The 18,011-nt window shown below is 42.6% G+C and overlaps 1 protein-coding gene across 1 annotated transcript in view; it reads right to left on the bottom strand.

Annotated features, from left to right (window-relative positions):
* The window catches only part of LOC307086953 (uncharacterized protein), a gene marked incomplete at its 3' end in the record, with an annotated part of 28,386 nt that overhangs the window by 4,752 nt on the left and 5,623 nt on the right, over positions 1 to 18,011 (bottom strand). The window contains exons 3-13 of the mRNA XM_079752299.1: positions 15,961 to 16,085; positions 9,907 to 9,983; positions 6,446 to 6,806; positions 5,713 to 5,774; positions 4,873 to 5,163; positions 4,468 to 4,531; positions 3,864 to 4,087; positions 3,510 to 3,634; positions 1,385 to 1,589; positions 870 to 1,082; positions 365 to 515 (exon numbers count right to left, since the gene is read on the bottom strand). Coding sequence (XP_079608425.1) covers positions 365 to 515; positions 870 to 1,082; positions 1,385 to 1,589; positions 3,510 to 3,634; positions 3,864 to 4,087; positions 4,468 to 4,531; positions 4,873 to 5,163; positions 5,713 to 5,774; positions 6,446 to 6,806; positions 9,907 to 9,983; positions 15,961 to 16,085 — 1,898 coding nt within the window. The remainder of the gene's footprint in view (positions 1 to 364; positions 516 to 869; positions 1,083 to 1,384; positions 1,590 to 3,509; positions 3,635 to 3,863; positions 4,088 to 4,467; positions 4,532 to 4,872; positions 5,164 to 5,712; positions 5,775 to 6,445; positions 6,807 to 9,906; positions 9,984 to 15,960; positions 16,086 to 18,011) is intronic.

Below are 18,011 nucleotides of genomic sequence, written 5' to 3'. Positions count from 1 at the left end.
TGTGGAGCATCACGGCGTGTGAAGAGTTGGGTTACATTGTGTACACATCGATCATTGGTACAGTTCACAATGTATACAAAACAGGGGGAGTTGGTTACGGTTAAACAAAAATCCACGTGGCAAAAAATAATTCCAGCTAAGGTTTGAGAGGTTCCTTATGTGTGTTACAAATGTGTCATTTGTTTCATTGTGTCTACTGTTATGCATTGCAATTATGTTACTCTACATAAAAGTAAATCCTGACCATTTACATGACCAACATAAAACCTGGGATTTAATTGTGTGCATTTGAGGGTGTCAAACAGAAAGATAGTAAAAAGGAGCTGAAGTTAAAAAGGTAGGTTAGTTTTGTCGTTTTATTTACCTGTGAGCATGTGTTTGCTGGGCCTGCTTTGAGCAAAACAGGTGGTAGAACAGTACAGCTGCACCTTCCCCATCTGGTCTCTCTCCATTATGGTGTTGGAGACTCGAACAGAGTCGTGACAGACGGGGCACACAGTGTTCTTAATGCAGGACTGAAAAGGAACGGCTGCGTTAACCGCTGGAACTCCTGTACAATCACACGCAGGCTTCACCCAGAAGAACCCCTGATCAGCACACCTGATCACACTATCAAATAAAAAAGGTGCCCGACGTAGTCAAACTAAAATGCCAACATTTATGTCCACTACTAGGTAGCAGTGTATCCTCATTGTGTGCTAGAAGACACAGAAGAAGAATGTGTGTTCCTTTGTAAAACATTTTTACCACTTGACGTCCTGCAACAACCCGCCGTCTTAATGACTAGAAGAAGGCAGCAGTTCATTGAATCATGTCTCCGGCCCTAAATTCTTGAGCGAACCTGAATACAAATCTCCGGTGGCCCGTACCTGCTTGTACGTGCTGACACAGGTGGGGCTGCAGAAGTTGAGCTGAGCCTTCTCCACGGTCAGGGTTTGGCACACATCCGAGTCGCTCTTGCAGTAGAGACCACAGCCCTCGCAGCAGTTCATGGCCAGCTGCCGGGAGTTGCGCCACTCCAGGAAGCATGCGTCGCTACACAGGCTGTGGATTCGGGCCTGGTGCGTCACCTCGTGTTCAATCTGACGGGGGAGCGAGAGAGAGGGAGCGGGGAGCATAGGGAAGGATCAGACTGAAGCGGTCGGTGAACAACTGAGCGGGGGTATAGCATGGCCAATGCTTAAGTTTAAGTTGCGTTTTGGGTTTTCGGAAGGATTTTTATGTCCAGCGCCAACTTATCACCTAATAATAAAAAAAAAGGTAAAAAAAGGTTTTGGGTTCACTGCCCCTTTAACAAGAAGGAGGCACCAAAAAAGAAAAGGTGGGTAACATATAAATAAACAAACAGACAGCAAAAAGTGCTCCTATGGGGGTGCTTCCTCACCTTACTGGTGCTCTTGCATACAATGCAGTGGGGCTTCTCCTGTTCCTTGGCTGTGTAGGGAACCAGGCGAGGGTTATACAGCAGCTGGGCCACGGTTTTCTTCTTCTCCATGTTGGAGGCGGACAGGCAGTGGTGACTGCAGAAGTGGATGAAGGTGTTGTTGTCCAGCGGCACCATCACCATGCTCTTCGGGTCGTCGATTTCTCTGCACCGAGAACAAAGGAAGACGGGGAAAGGAAGCACTGAATTAAAACAAAGAAAAAGAATATACATATCAAGAAGTCACTGCTAGTGCCAGTATAGAAAAAGAGAAAGGGAAGCGTACCGGAAATAAGGGCTTTGATCAACTTAAGAAAATCGACCAGCTCTACGACCGATCGATTGAAGGAACGTAGCGATCGACTGGTTTCACCATTAGCCGCGCTGTTAAAAGGTCACGGTTTGGTAAGCAGAAAGGCTTAGCTACTCGAGGTCCTGGTCCCCCTCCTCCTCTTCAAATATGCTTATCCGGGGATCGGGTCGCTTGGGCCGCAGCTCTAGCAGGGGAACCCAGACTTCCCTTTCCCGGGCCAACCAGCTCGGACCGGGGGGATCCCGAGGCGTTCCCAGGCCAATGCTGCGCGGTAGGGCTGCAGGATATATCGGCTATGTAAGATATATCGATATAATTGCCAGAGGGATACAAGATTTGACAATATCGTTTATATCGATATATGCGTTAAAATGGTCAGTTTCCGCCTCAAGCGTCTGTGTTTGCCTTGAAGACTGTGTGAGCGCGACCCCTCCCCCTCCCACTCGGTCCTTCCAAACGTGCCGTGTGCAAAGACGCCTCATTCCCGCCCCCTCGCAAACACAACAGGCATGGAGGGTACCGGTAAAGAAAACGGCGGCGGGAGACGAAATTCTTTCAAAGAGGAGAAACAACGGCTCCATAATATGGAAATGGTTCGGGTTCAAAAAAACAGGTGAGCAGCAGCTGCAGGTCATCCGTAGAGAGTGTAGCAAAACCGTTGCGGCTGAAAGTGGAAGCACGACAAATCTGTTCCCCCATTTACAGCAGCGGCACAAAGTGCAGTGAGGAATGCGTAACTCGGTGGCTGTGCTGCTGCATCACCGGCCGCGAAAGCTTCTTCTGCCCCGAAACAATGTCTTTTGCAAGACTCCTTCACTCGTGGTGAGCCGTATGACAGGAAAACCGCAAAGTGGCGTGAAGTCACTAAAGCGGTGCCCTACCGCATCGCAATAGACATGGACCCGGTCGCAACGGTGGCCCAGGATGGATTCAAAAAGTTGCTTCAAACAATGGACCCAAGGTATAGATATAGATATATGCTGCAGTCATACTGACCTGTGTTTTAATAAAAGTGCTTGCAACATCTCACACGTGGCTTTTGACTTACGAAAAAAACCATCCAACTCACTCCATAGAAAATATCGAGATATATATCGTGTATCGCCATTCATCCAAAAAAGATCGGGATATCATATTTTGCCCATATCGTGCAGCCCTACGGCGAGGCCTCCTCCCCAACTGGACGTTGCCCGGTGAGGCGATGCACTAGCTTAGATGCCGGGCGGCACATGAGGTCAAGAGGGCGCCATTTGTGTTTGAGGGGTGCTACGCTAACTTACATAAGCTAAACAACAGCTGAGGGACAAAGCGTTGAAGCCATGTATCCACCCCAAAGACGCCTGTAGTCTTTCGGCCACAGTAAGAATGACAGGGGGGATAACTCAACCTATATATCGCCTAGTGAACTCGAGCTCATTCTGCGTTCTGTCACGAAAATATCCAATGGATTTAGAGGATTCAATTATACTGCAGTTTTACTTTTTAATCCCAGTGTAACATAGAGTAGCGGGTGGGCTGTTCCCCTATGAGGGGGCTATGATGGATTGGGTGTGTTTTTGAGGCGTAAAATAGGCTCACGAAATCGCTCCTTTGTACAAGGTTGGTATGCAAAACAAAACCCTTGCAGACAACTGCACACATTCACGTTACCAAAAGCAACCTATATTCACGTCCTGAAGTGCAAGTAAATGTTGGCTTGTAGCGCCAGAACAAAACGAATGAAGGGGGTCCCACTGCAAACCAATAGCATCAGCGAGGGTAGTGGAGACATACTTGTTGCAATGGTAGCAGCTGCGAGCCTTGCTGGTCGGAGGCAGATGGCTGGACAGACAGACGGTGGAGCAGAACAGCTGGGTGGCGCCTTTCCTCTGGAACGCCGTCTGGCCCTTCACCAGCACCTATAGCGTTCGACCCAGAGGATTCTGGGTAAATAACTGCAGAACGGTCGCATCAGAGGAACGGCCTCCTCTGAACTGATGAGGTCTATGTATCAGCAATAGTACACTTTTATTTATTTTGGTACTTTGGATTTGTTTCATGGTGGACACATTCTTGTCCGATGTGAACGTACTTTGAGTGACGTTGAATTAACAGCTACTTGTGAGCAAGAAGAGAGAGAGAGCTTACCTTGGAGCAACCACTGCATCGAATGGTGCTTATCACTGCAGGCGGTGGTAAGGGCTGCGGCTGGGATAGGGGTTGTGGTAAGGCCAGCAGAGTAGGGGCGGGGGCTATGGCCGGCGCAGGCAGTCTGGGTTTGATCCCAAGGGTGGCCAGCGTCGAGGCCTGAAGCAGAGCACCTCTCCCTGGGATAAAGATGGTGGTGGTGGGCTGGCTGAAGGGGGCTGGAGCTGGCGGAGTGAATACATCATTCCTTTTCATTCAACAGTGACCAACCAATGTGGCAAAGCAGGAAATTACTAATGTAAGAATACAATGAAACAAATGACTTGATTGCCTAACTGGAAGTAACTTGCGATAGAATGTAGGAAAAGTAGTACAAGGAGACCAAATCTATAATGGGCCAAAGGAAACACAAAGCATCACTCATCTATACGGCTGTTGTATCCTTTTGTGCCGGCTGCTGCGCGGCGCAACATTGTATCTACTAGATACAATGTTGCGCCGCGCAATGGGTTAAGAAAACATTTGAACATATCAAAAGTCTGACGGGTGGGCGTTGAAATGTGTTCACTTTATTTTGATTTTTGGTCTAACTATATACACTTACCACCTTGAGGTGCGAATGCATTTCCTCCCCGGAAAGAGAAGACTGAACTGATCCTCAGCTCTTCCTGGATAAAACACAGAAGCAAACACATAGACATCAGAGTCAATTCTATAGGCATTTCTGATCATTTCTCTATTAGGAAACACATATTTCTCTCCATTGGCTAACTTGGGGTCAACTAGAACATTAGGTCTCACTAGGACATTTTTATCTGTACTCTTAATGGTTACTTTTTTATATTTTGTTCATTATTCAAATTGTTTACTTTATTGTACTACCACAGTAAGAAGATAGTTTCAGCAGCCGGCCGTTTGCCGCAGCCAATTAAAGCCCACAAAGCGCATATCCCTACCGCTATTCCAGGTGTTAATTGTGAGACAGGGTATTCAACGGCACCCTACGTACATCCTTATGCTCCTCTTTGATCTTGCTGATGGAGGTCTGGGGCAGCAGGGCCACGTCGTAGCCCTCGTCCAAGGGCTCGTCCTTGATGGTGAGCAGGGGGGGTTCAGGGGCCTGAGGCGGTGGTTCAGGGGCCTGAGACGGTGGTTCAGGGGCCTGAGACGCTTGTTCAGGGGCCTGAGGCGATGGTTCAGGGGCCTGAGGCGATGGTTCAGGGGCCTGAGGCGATGGTTCAGGGGCCTGAGGCGGTGGTCTTAGGGCCTGAGGCGCTGCCGCGGATGGCTCTTTAGGAACCTGGGACATCAGAAATGGTGATACATTAGAAATTATCCTCAAAAATGTTCGTAATGTAGGCCCGTGGATTAGCCAATTAAGGCTCCAAAAATGTGTTTGGACTGTGACATCGACAATGCCATAAAGTCTGTCTGCAGTAAACAGAGGCCAGGCACAATGTGTGTCCTACCTTTGTTTTATATTTCTTATACACAGAATTGCTATAGCCATTATTTCATTCATATAAGCTGCTCAGCCACCACTGTGTTGATACCATGTAATACTCCTGTACGTGATCAGGAACTGTAAATATTGCCGCTACATTTTTAAAACACCAGGACAGTAAAGCTTCCTTGCCTGATCAGACAGTTGACTTCATACATTTGCTGTTCTTACACAGCCTTGCAAACGGTATCTATTTGAATGTGAAATAAATTAAATAGATATGTTTAGTATGTGCTTAACACTAGATATGTGCTTAACACTATCATATTAGGCTTTTTAAGTGTGGGCCCACAGACTGAGAATGTGTCTGTGGTCAAAGGGCAGCCATCTTTATCCGAACATCACCTTTCCCCCCTGACTGGCATCTGGCTCCTTGGATCGCTCCACCGCTGCTCCAGCCGATGAGGCTGTGAAAAAAGAGAGACCATTGCTCAAAATTAACATTCAATGAATCTTCCAAATCGTTATCTTTGTTTGTTGGTTTTTAGTAACAAAAGATGATGAACTGAGAAACACCTTCTGATAACAAATAAGAGACTACTTTCAAGGGATGTATAGAAGAAACAGACACATTGAGTTCCAAAGGCACAAATGGTAGGCCATTCTGGAAAAGCTTTTTTAGCCACACATTTTGTATTTCACAGAGAATTTCCCAGTTTAACTAATTAAAACATTTAAGTAGAAAACATGAAAGAAATGTTCATTGACACTTTGTGAGACACAAGCTGAACAAACGGAAAAAAGTAAGTTGGGGGTTTCCCCTTCCCTTTAAATAATTATATTTTAATCCATTTTATATTTACAATTAGGGGATTTTGCTGATGCTTTTATCCAAAAGGACTTACAACCATTCATTCACGCAAACATTCCCACACCGACGGCGGAGTCAACCAGGCAGGGCGACAGCCAGCTCGTCAGTGGCAGTTAGGGTAAGGCGTCCTGCTCAGGGACACCTCGACACTCTAGGAGGAGCCGGGGATCGAATCTAGCGACCTTCCGGTTACCAGCCAACCCACTCTGCCTCCTGAGCTACTGCCGCCAACCCCCCGCCCCGTCTAGCCACACTCACACCACACACCTGAGCTGTAGTTATAAGCAGGTCCGCCGGCCTTCTCCACTTGTGGCCCATCGCCACGCTGCCGGTTAGTCCTGGTCCTCCGGCCTTCCTCAGCTGACAACGGGCTGTCAACGTCGTCGTCTTCCAGGGTTCCCTTTGGCAGGGTGAATTGCCAGTCCTCGTCCTCTTCATCCTCATCTTCCTCGTCTTCGTCCTCCTCCTCCACCGCCGGGAATGCTGGTACGCCCTCGAGGACGTCGTCCATCCCGCCACTCGTACCCTCGCCGCGGCTGGCTGCTGCCAGGACGCTTGAGCTTTTGGCCTTGCCTGCTCCTCCTGTGGTCAGTGCCTCTGGCCTCTGGTTACCAGGGTCTTCTGAAACCTGATCGGAATAAAAGCAGGAGACATTGTCTGACTGATCTCTCAGATCCCAGCAGCCACCTTTTCGTTAATACAAGTAAATTCATCCTAATTTGCATAAAAACAACCACACTTGACTCAATAGCTACTTGTGTTGTTGTTTTTGTCAATGATAACTAGCGTTTTGAGTAAAATAGGGTCAATGCACATCTGCACAATCTCAAATAAGAGATGGCCATTCTCAAACTATAATGTGAGGGTTCGACGGGTCTGCATTCATAAGTGAATACATCCTCTTCATAAGCCAATACTTCAGACGCTTAAGGTCGAGGTAAACTCCAGAAATGCAACACCTTCAAGATTACAGCTGTAGCACATGCTGGAAAACATCACCAACACGCTTATCCCCCAGCCAGCCATTGTGGGTTGCTCTAAGGTTATAAAAGCAAACTATTTTCAGATGAGCTATCCTATTGTGCAGCATTTCAAAAGCGGGCAAATATCTCAAACGTAACTGAGGTACCGTTAAGTCGTGTCGGCTTAGTAGGGCCTTGGCTTATTCGATTGCCATTGTTTGATCATCATTTTTACCTCTGAATGTTTAAGTTGAAAGTCTCCCGAATCCGCCATGTTTAATGTAGCATAGGGCGCGCGACTCGCTTCGCTAGATCCGCCCACGTCCATGGACCACGGACGGTAACGATGCTAACTAGCTATGGCTTACAGCAAACGAGTAGAACCATGCGTTTTCATCTGAATTAAGGAGATGGCTTGTGTTTTTCTTGAATGAACGCATAATTCGTAAGGTAAACAATAGCAAAGCTTCCTATAAGAATATTGCGATTGCCATTGTTTTGGTTCTGATGTTATGGTTGCAAGTACACCGGGGTCTTCCCCGAGTGTATCTCTGCACACCGGAGCTACACACAAGTAGGAGGAGCTTGTTACATCAAGTGGGAGGAGCTTATGTCGTAAGTGGGTGGGTGGCTTTGCAAAAAACATGTCAAAATAAAAAAACGCGCTTCTTCAATACCCGCACTGGGTATGAAAAGAAATAAAAGAAATAATACAAATAGCCATAGTAATACATTATTCATCCATAATTTGGTATATGCTGTATATTCTAACAGGCAAATCTGTATTTGCCTGTAAGGAGCCAGTAGGTAGTTTCAAAATTATGTTATTATCTATAAAAGCATTAGCAAGATGTCAAAGTGTTAAGGTCACTGATATGCAAATAATTGCATTTACCGTAAAACTTCAATTAATAGTCCGGGCTTTCATTTGTTTCAATCAATGAACTCAACCAGCTTATATTTGGGACAGGCGTCTATATGGAACAGGCGTTTAATTCCTTTCAAACAAAAAAACTCTTGCTCAGCAAAGATGGGAAAAACTATCAAATTATTACAATTATTAATAATTATTTCAACAAGTAGGAGTATTACCGTACATGTATAACAATTACAAGGCTATAAGGATAGAAAGGATGAAAATAGAAGGTTACAGTAGTTATTCCAACCTTTTTGGTGAATTGCCTGTGTGGGTACCGGATTGAGTTGGCTGCCAGATCGACTCGGCGTCCTAGATGCGCAATAATGACGCACTTCCTGTAAACGCTGTCTTTTAAATGCGCACGCGCGTTTCATTCATTCCCATGTTATTCTCAAGTATTAATGATCTCCTTTTTTTTTCTAATATATGAATAATAATCTAATGTACAAATTATTGTTGCCTATACTTGGGTAATATATAAAAGGAGAATCGGTTAACTCCATTCACTGAACGGGGCGATCCACTTTATTTCCAGTGCTCCCAACACAGAGTCAAAACAGCGACCCACAAGTAGACACTTCCGTTCTCCTCCTTCAAAATAAGAGTCCCTAACAGGAACTAGGTTACATATGCATTCTTCAGTGCTTTTAGATGTGTTTCCAATGGCTTTGTTTGTGCAAAAGAACGGGCTGCGTTCAATGAAATCAAAACCAAAACGGATTGAGCCTTCATTTTATGTCCATGATTGAGCCCCGTTGATAAACAACCCTTCCGGGTTTTGTCCGTTGGCTTGTGTCGATACGTCAAGTGTCGATACGTCATCTGTAAGCACAGGACCCCGAGTCGATCTGGCAGCCGAGTCAATCTGGTACCCACACCGGTACGTCCTAGTCGTGAGGTGTAAATCTCCCAGCTTTCTTGCGGTATTTCACAGAAGAACGTCCTTTTGGTCGGCCCCACTCGCTATTCTGAAAGTAGAGCGAGTTCAGTGAGGCTTACCCTACGACTCGACAACAAAAATGGCTGCGCCCTAAAAGAGATTTATTTTCTTTGTATTTGTACCACGTTGGTCATTTTAGAGTAGATTTTAAATGCTCTTTCACACTTGATTACATTGCTACTTTATTCCAGTCACCAATTTATGCATTGCACGGTCTTGTGCGTGCAACACAATATAAAAATGTGTTGTTTGTTTGCAAAATCCCATGAATGTACATGTAATTCCATCCAGCTCATTGGTGTGTATCGCCAATTTATAGAAAAAACAGACCCGGCATCTAATTGAGACCGGCGTTTATTTGTCTAAACGTGTAGCCACACCTGGCCAGCAAAAGGGACTCGGCGTCTAATTGGGACTCAGCTTTTAATTGAAGTTTTACGGTAGTTATTTAGCTATAAAATGATAGGTCACATCTTACAAGTAATGACCGCTACACAAAACACTACTTTCAATGTTGTCATTTGGCTATACTGCCAATACACAACTTTGTCTTGTAACCTGCTATCTTGAAGTGGGTTTCACATTCTTGTGACTGATCAGCGCCAAGGCTCACAACTTACGAAAACACACGAGAGAAGTGACGCTTCCAAAAATGGATTTCCGCAAGAAGCTAGGGATCCAAGTGTCCACCTGTCATGAAGAAGGTCCTGAAGTTTAACTTGTTCGACATCCCTTCAGGCCTTCTCACTAGACGATCATCGCTCACAGGAGTCCGCTATGATATTCTTCTGTGCTGTGGATTTGACAGCGACTTCAAAAACACTTGTTGGGGACTGAAAAATCTGGCTAATATCGTGTAGTGTGAACTCGGCATAAGACTGCAAATATGATTAAAAACACATGTTACCTTGACATCACTGTGGCCCAACTGCAAAGATGGTGCCCAGTCAGGGATGTTCTCAAACATTTCATATGATGGCTTACCTATAAACAGAATAATTTGGTTAAGAAAAACATCAATTTAAACAATGCCGTAAACTGGCACCTTTCATGATCACACACTGTAGAGCATACATGCAACCTTCAAAACGTTGGGGTCCCCTGCTCCAAGATCATTAGGAGTGCATGGAAATCAGGCTTGGGCAAAATTCAGAGTTTTATAATTTGCCTCAATTCGATTCAGGAATTGGAATTGAATTGGCTCCGCTCTCACAGGACGTTGAATTTGAAATATAGGAAGTGGAATTAAATTCATGGCAATTCAATGAAAGTCCACACAGTCACACACAGAAAGAAAGTGTTGAATATTATATATATTCAGAGTTAGGAAGGTTACTTGGGAAATGTAATTGACTGCTATAAATTTGCCATTATCAATGTCATTTGTTTTACTGTATTTTTTCCGATTACTTTATAAATGCAATGTAATTTGTTCACTTGATTAGTTTGATCTATTTAATAACAATACAAATGCATTGCGTAAGGGATAATCACCTCAAGGCAGGGCAATAAACAGTTTGATAAGCCGGGCATACCAAACTGTTAATTGCCCTGCCTTGAGGTGATTATCCCTTTTATTCTACTTCTTGCTTGCCAACATAATAAAACAATTCAATTCAAATATGCTTTTTCTTATTCGTATTGCATGCTTTTAAATGTATACTGTTTGAGTTCATCTCCCTCAAAAAGTAGTCCCCTTTAATTACGATTGATCAAACAATGTTTTGTACACCTCAAAGGGCATTATCCCGCTTATACCATGGTCACTTGCCGAAAAAAAAATTAAGACCATTCATTTATGTTTTCATTCGTTTTTAAAATCCAAATATAACGTTTTTCACAAGCCATAGTTTCCCTGGCAATGGGAACCCTCTCGTAAGGTTCTTATGCAACGGAAACGTTGTTCACTCCTTCAGTAAATAGGACGGACCTTAGATATGACATGGCAACGGGAGGCATGCTAGTCCGCTCAGCTATGAGCCAGAGAGCTAACGTTATGCATTGTACATAATTACAATTCGAAATTCGTCCCAGCCTTTATACCACAGATACAAAAGGGTCTATAGCATATAACCACGTTTTTTGATTACAGTTTAATGCATTTTTCACAATTTCTCAGCTCTTGTTTTGAAGGCTGAACAGACAATTTGACTGGAACTACTTAGCAGGTTTCCAAATACCAGGGATTAATGGACACCCTGCAGCCAATCAGAATAGAGTATTCCAAAAAATACAAGCGGTGTATTGATCTACGATTTGATTTTTTTTTAGAATTTGATTTGTCAGCAGCAAGTACAACCGACAAGTCAGCGGGCAACCTGCTGGGTTAATGTCCTCCTCCCAGCCAATCACAATGAAGCATTCTTAAACGAAGTAGAATAAGTAAAATAAGGGATTAGGAATAAATGTAACTAGTCACTCCCCAACCCTGCACAAATTTTGCATACATTTGCAACCCTGCATACATTTTTTTCCAAAATGTATAATATATAATATATAACAACTTCTTTACAAAAATACCCCCTCTATGCTGATTAATTAGTTTTGCCCCAATAATAATATAATTTCAAAGTCATTTAATTACACAAACTCATGGTAAATGCACCTTTCTGGTCTGTAAATCTTTCCTGCAACACTAAAAATTGGTGCAGAGGAAGCAGGCAAGGCAAGATATTTACATGGAAGTTGAGCTATGACAGGGAAACGACTTTGGTTTTCTCTCCAATAGACTAAAGGATCAGTATCCTCTGAAAGACAAGGGGTACTCAAATACACAAGGACCTCATGTGAGGCTGTGTCAGCTGGCAAGACAGACTATTGACTTTCCATACAGCAAAAGAGTCTTGGCCGTTTCTTTTGTTGAGCACTACCATTCTCAGTTGCTTTCCCTTTTGGGGAGGCAGACTCAACCTTTGCAGTGAGGATATTTTTTTGTCATTGTATGCTCCTCATCTATACACTCTATACAAGTGTGGCTGCCACCTAGAAGCATTCCATGTCTTCGAACTTCATTCGACGATTCTCAAGTGAGGATTGTAGTTGACACAACCTTTTTATTACACGTCATCTTCATTTTTTTCATAGCATGCCGAAGGCCCCTGACACAAGGGATGACTAGGCTAGAGGTTACCCCTTTATCAGCCTGACATTTGTCTGTAGCCTCTTCAAAGGGTTCCAATACCTATATTTTCAGCTCATAGGATGTCAGCTGGATGGGGCAGTGGAGCTCAGCAAATACCTCACTCAGAACATAGAGAACGGATCTCAGTAACTTTAACTGGCTATTCTAGTGGGTGGCATTTGCAGGCTGAAGTTTGTGTCCTCCCTCTGGGATGTCAGTAGCAAGTGTGGACTTGTGACAGAAAGAAACAAGTTTTTGGACCTTGCCCAGTCGATTTTTTATGGAGCCAGCCTCATTCATGGCATCTCGAACAACAGGCTACAGGCTGTGTACAAAGCATGGGCTTTTCTCTGGTGGGAAGTATGCCATCTCCTATTCGACATCCAGTATCTCAAAATCCGAAGTGTTGTCGTCCTCCTCCTCCTCTTCACTGCCAACATGTATTGTTGGGAAGAGGGTGAATGCCTTTATCATGTTGGAGGCATTATCTGTCAAAATAAATTAGATTTTTTCCTGAATGATGTAATTTTCAAGAACATCATCATATATTTTGGAAATGTTTTCAGCCATATGCCTCACTTTAAAACGCTGGCAGCTCAGTACTACACTCTGCATCACAAAATCTACTATGAAATGACCAGTCATTCCAAAAAATGACCTTGTTGATCGGTTTGACCATAGACCAACTCAGTGACCAGTGAACTGACCATAGACTATGCTCAGTTTTTTTCCATCAGTTGAATCAGATACATTTTTATAATAGCTGAGCGCTTAGGGATACGGTCCTGGCTGAGAGCTCTCCTAGAGGGCATTGTGAAGGAGGGTTGGGCCAAATGCAGTGAGTTTATGAAATCCTTATTGTCAACAGTGAAGAGAGGGAGGAGACCATTTGAAATGTATGATCAGTGATCAGTGTATGATGTATGATCAGTGATCGACCACTTGCTAGAACCTGGTGTTTTTGAAGGATGACCATGCTGTTGTTGAATTCTCTGACCGCTGGTTTCAGAGAATAACTCAGGATGTTTCTTCTGTGTGGAAAAAGATTAAATTAATATTCCCTCAATGTAGATGAAGAGAACAATGATTTATATGAATTCCACAATTGACACAATTGTTTTCTTGATTTATAAAAACTGTTAAGTATGCTTGCATGCTTTGAAACACATATAATATCCAGCACCAAAGGTACTAAAGTACCTTACATAATGTAATCATATTTAGCTAGAACATCTAGTTAGAACATTAATTTTAATGTTACTGCTGTGAATTTGAGTTAAAAGTTGTGTTTAAGCCCGGTATGCCAGGCTTTTGTGTTGTCCTTTAGTAATGCATCAGGTAGAGTAATGAGATACTATAGAGCAGTGGTTCTCAAACTATGGTACGCTAACGCTATGCGCTATCAAGTGGTACACAGAGGAATTAGAAAAAAAAAATCGTCAGATTAAAAACAATAGGCTACTATCAAAATACTAGTACCAATGCAGTGGAGGCTTCTCCAGTGAGGAGAGGGAGGAAGATCCTCCATAACATTGTTGAGAAAAAAAAAAAGTAGATTGCCCAGACTAATGAATTAATGCCCTTAAATATGACTACCTTAATGCCTTTGTATATGTAATGTGCGGTTCCCTGGGTAAAGGTACATGAGCACCCCCTATCGCCTATTGACAATTACTTCAGGCAGGGAGTTCCTCCCTCAACCTCCATTGACTCTCATTCATTTCCTCGAAAGTGTTGGCGGCCGGTGTATAACATGGGGTTCAATGGGAGAGAGGAGGAAAGTCCTCCTCTGAGTGGGTGTGACTAGCTCGGGATCTGGATCCCGCCTACGTCTGTTCATAGTGCATGGCTGCACTGTAAACCAATAAGCAGCCTGTGGCCGGGCTGCGGAGCCCGCGGCTTCTTTTTTTTAAATTTAGTTTTACAAATCAAAAGTAGGCCTGATTTGACTAATTGGTTTTGCATCCTTTCCTTCTGCCCTTGTAGTCCAAGACAGTGGATTTTTATCAATTCACATAATTATCTCTCCCTGCTACTTTGTAGTTCCCCAAAACACCCTGAAACAACATGAGTCTCACATACTTATGCCACCATACGCCACTAACAGTGCAAGAAGGGCAATGGCAACCAAGCACGCAGTTCTTCCTCCCTCACTTTAAAAACCAACAGCCGCCACTGTAAGAATGGAAATACATTTACCATGAGATTGTGTTCTCACTTGCTGTGTGTGTATTTGTATGTGTTTCCGTGTCTCTATACTAGTGTTACCACTTTGTACAGCTGACAACAGCTAACAATAAATAATATTATTTTTGAGAATAAATGTGCCTCCTGCATGAGATGTGCGTAGCTGAATAGGGCCGCAGGCCTACGCTACTGTATGTTGTTATATTTTATAACATCTGTCATGTTATTCAAGGTACTTAATTGTGCAGCATCTACAGTAGCTGCTATCGTTGCTTTACACGGGGAATGGGTTAGCCTAGCGATTGTAATACTTGCACTTGGTTCTATGAACATCTTTACTGTACCGACAGCGATATATTGTTTCACTTCTTATGACAAATGTACTTATTGTAACAAATGCACTTATTGTAAGTCGCTTTGGATAAAAGCGTCTGCTAAATGCCCTAAATGTAAATGTAAATGATAATGGTGGTACTTGGGGAGACAAATATTTTCTGAGGTGGTACGCGGTATAAAAAGTTTGAGAACCACTGCTATAGAGAATAAGAAGTATCCTAAGGTAATTCATCACATTTTTATTAATTTGGGATTGTGCAATACACTTTCTTGAGTGGTGACCCCTGCACTGATTATATCAAATCATATCAATAGCATAATACCGTCAAGAGATGGATTTCAAAATAAAAGTTGGACAGGGCAATAACTTACCTGTAGATGCCTTTTGAAATTTGAACTAGCCTTGATGGAGCCACAGACTGCAGTACTGCAGTGCTTGCATACAGCTCTGTGGTTTCCTGGCTTTGTACTTAGAATTGGTTCATTAAAATGAACTAGTGAAGATGACTGTTTAGGCTTACTATAATTGTCCATATTGCTGTTATTACACTTGTCGGTTTGTCAAGTATATTGAAATGAACGTACTGTATGTAATCAGTTGTAAGAGTTTCAAACATAGCTTTCAAACAAATGACCACCATTTTGAATTGGTTAAAGTAAAGCAAGATGGGAAATTGAGTCTTTTTTAATGGAATATGCTTTGTTATATACTGTAAAGCTTCATTGTTAAATCACTGCACTTAAATTAAGTATATGAATATAAATTCTACTTCCTTTAATTCAAATTTGAATTGTAATTCTATATCCTGTTTCTGATTTCAATTCAAATTCAAGAATTGAAATTGGAATTTCGGAGTCATTCTATATTCAATTCTGAATTTTGCCCAAGCCTGACCCTTATCACTTTTTTTTTGCCTGACTGATATATCGGCTGATGCTGGCCGATTTTATCCGCCTATCACAGATAGATCGGTATCAGCGTTTATGATTGCCGGTATGAAATGGTGTTGATTTATGAATGTAATTAGGCCTACCTCTTTATGAATCCTCTACCGTCGTGGTCAAACCTGTGAATGCTTTAACTGACATGAGATTGCAATGGATTTCCTATAATATAATTTTCTGATGATTAATGCGCACCTTGATCCACCTTGATCCATAACATAATTCTAAGTAAATTATGGATTTGTTACGCACACAAAACTACAAGCCGAGAGGCTTGTAGTTTTTATTTAAACAGAGGTTCTTTCTTTCCCTTTTAAAAATCCAAACGGGTTCACAGACATTCTTGGTCGGGTTAGTGTTAAGGGTTCTTACCAGTACAATGATCAGCACCAGGCTCCATTTCACAATCATTTGGAGCGAAGGAAGTGGGTGTGGACTGATGTCCATTGTCTGGACATCTGCGGGGGGTTTTATCCCTTTGTCTTTTTCTTTTATATCTTTAACACACAGAAGAGAGCAATCATTAAGTACAAAGAAAGCAGTTAACCACAAGTTTATTACATCCTTAATTCAAGTCTACAAATCCCATATCATGCCTCAATGAGCTTTATGAAGAGAGCAATCATTAAGTACAAAGAAAGCAGTTAACCACAAGTTTATTACATCCTTAATGCAAGTCTACAAATCCCATATCATGTCTCAATGAGCTTTATGAGATAATTTAGAAATAACAGAAACAATATGGCCTGACAGATAACCCTTATATTAAATACATGTAACACTACTGAAATTGGTTTGAGGGGTGAGGTAGGATTTCCCCTACCTAAGCAAACATTGGAATTCTTCGAACATTCTGCACACACAACAAATCAAATAACTGCAGTAAATGATATGTGCTGGGTGCTTTGATTTATGTTGGGTTAATGGATTTATGAATAGAATTGGGAATGTTTATTTTGTTGTATGGAGGGTAAAAGGTGCCCTTAAGACTAACTCTGAATAACCTTAAGAATTGTGAACAACCTTAAGAATCTGTTAATTGAACGCCTATTTTCTTTTACTTAATTGTGGAATTTTCCCTGATTAAGTTATTTTTGTTTTTTGCTATTTGTTAAAGTGAACTTTGAAATACAACACCGGTTACCAACATTCTGTGTCGTGTTTCATTAATTCTCCACCAGCTCCAAGATTCTAACCTACATTAGCAGGGTACACATTAATTTGTTGCATCTTGGTTTTTTGATAAATTATTATTTATAAATATATATTTTTAAAGAAAAACTTGTATCCTGAAGGTTACATATAGTTACATTAAATCACTCAACAGTTCTTTGCACTCCCAATCATTCTTAGTCGAGTCGTGCTTGTTGATCAGTCAACAAATCACACGGAAGCATAGGCGTCAACTCCGCTGGGGAGTGGGATGAGTACCTTCCAGTTTTCCTCAAGATTCATTTTGTACCCACCACTTGAAGAAAAAAAACCTTGAGTTGTAGTAGATGATAATGGATTATTACACAGCTCTTCTCAATGCTCCAGACTGCTCCATTAACTTGCATGGGCCTTCCCAACCGTCAGATGTCAATTGTTTTTGTATAATTGACCGTTGCTAAGCATATTTGGCCGCTGTCAAGGAAAGTGGATTTTTTTACCTCTGATTCACGTCTTCCGTATCACTCTGCATGTAGTCCGGTAACTTATCAACCCCAGTGTATTTGGTTGCTAAGCGATGTCAACGTCTTTGGCGAACTATTTCTCTGCTGATCCAACACTACTTAACAAATAAATTGTAAAAAGACACTCGAGTAATTTTTTAGTTTTGGCAAGTAGCTGTGTAATAAGCGGGATAATGCATAGAACGCCAGTCGGCAAGACCCCTCCGCTTTGCGTCGGTGTCCTGTTCCTGTCGGGGCCTATTTTCCCGATAATGACCGGCATTCTATGCATTATCCCAGCCTGGCTTGGACAATGAATGAGGTATTTATACCAATACTGTTTGGCTGGGATGCAATGATGAGGCATCAGACAATCATGTCATTTTTAGCCTGAATACATAGGTAAAAAGCACCAGAGCAGGTTGCTAGTACCATGGACAGTATCAGAGCGATAACCTGTTGAACTAAATGGATGTGGTTAGCTACACCACAGGATGCATCTGCAGACCTGCCACAAAAATAAAGGTAAGACGCGATATTTATTGCTTAAGATTTGCTGGTGCTGTGGCGAGGTCTTGTGTTTTTTGCACTCAAGTGGTCGGCTGTTTTAACTCTTGCACTTGATGTTAGCAATAGCCACCAAGTAATCTAATTTATCCATGGTTTGCGTCGCAGTGTTGGGTATAGTGGAGATGACGAGAGTGGAATCAGTCTCTTGTTGACAGTGACTTTTGGTGATTCTTGCTTATTCTGGAATAATTTTTTCAC

The sequence above is a fragment of the Pollachius pollachius genome (assembly GCF_949987615.1).
Source record: "Pollachius pollachius genome assembly, chromosome: 15".
NCBI lineage: Eukaryota > Metazoa > Chordata > Actinopteri > Gadiformes > Gadidae > Pollachius > Pollachius pollachius.
The sequence above is the reverse complement of the archived record's forward strand: the minus strand, read 5'-3'. Positions and strand labels throughout refer to the sequence as shown.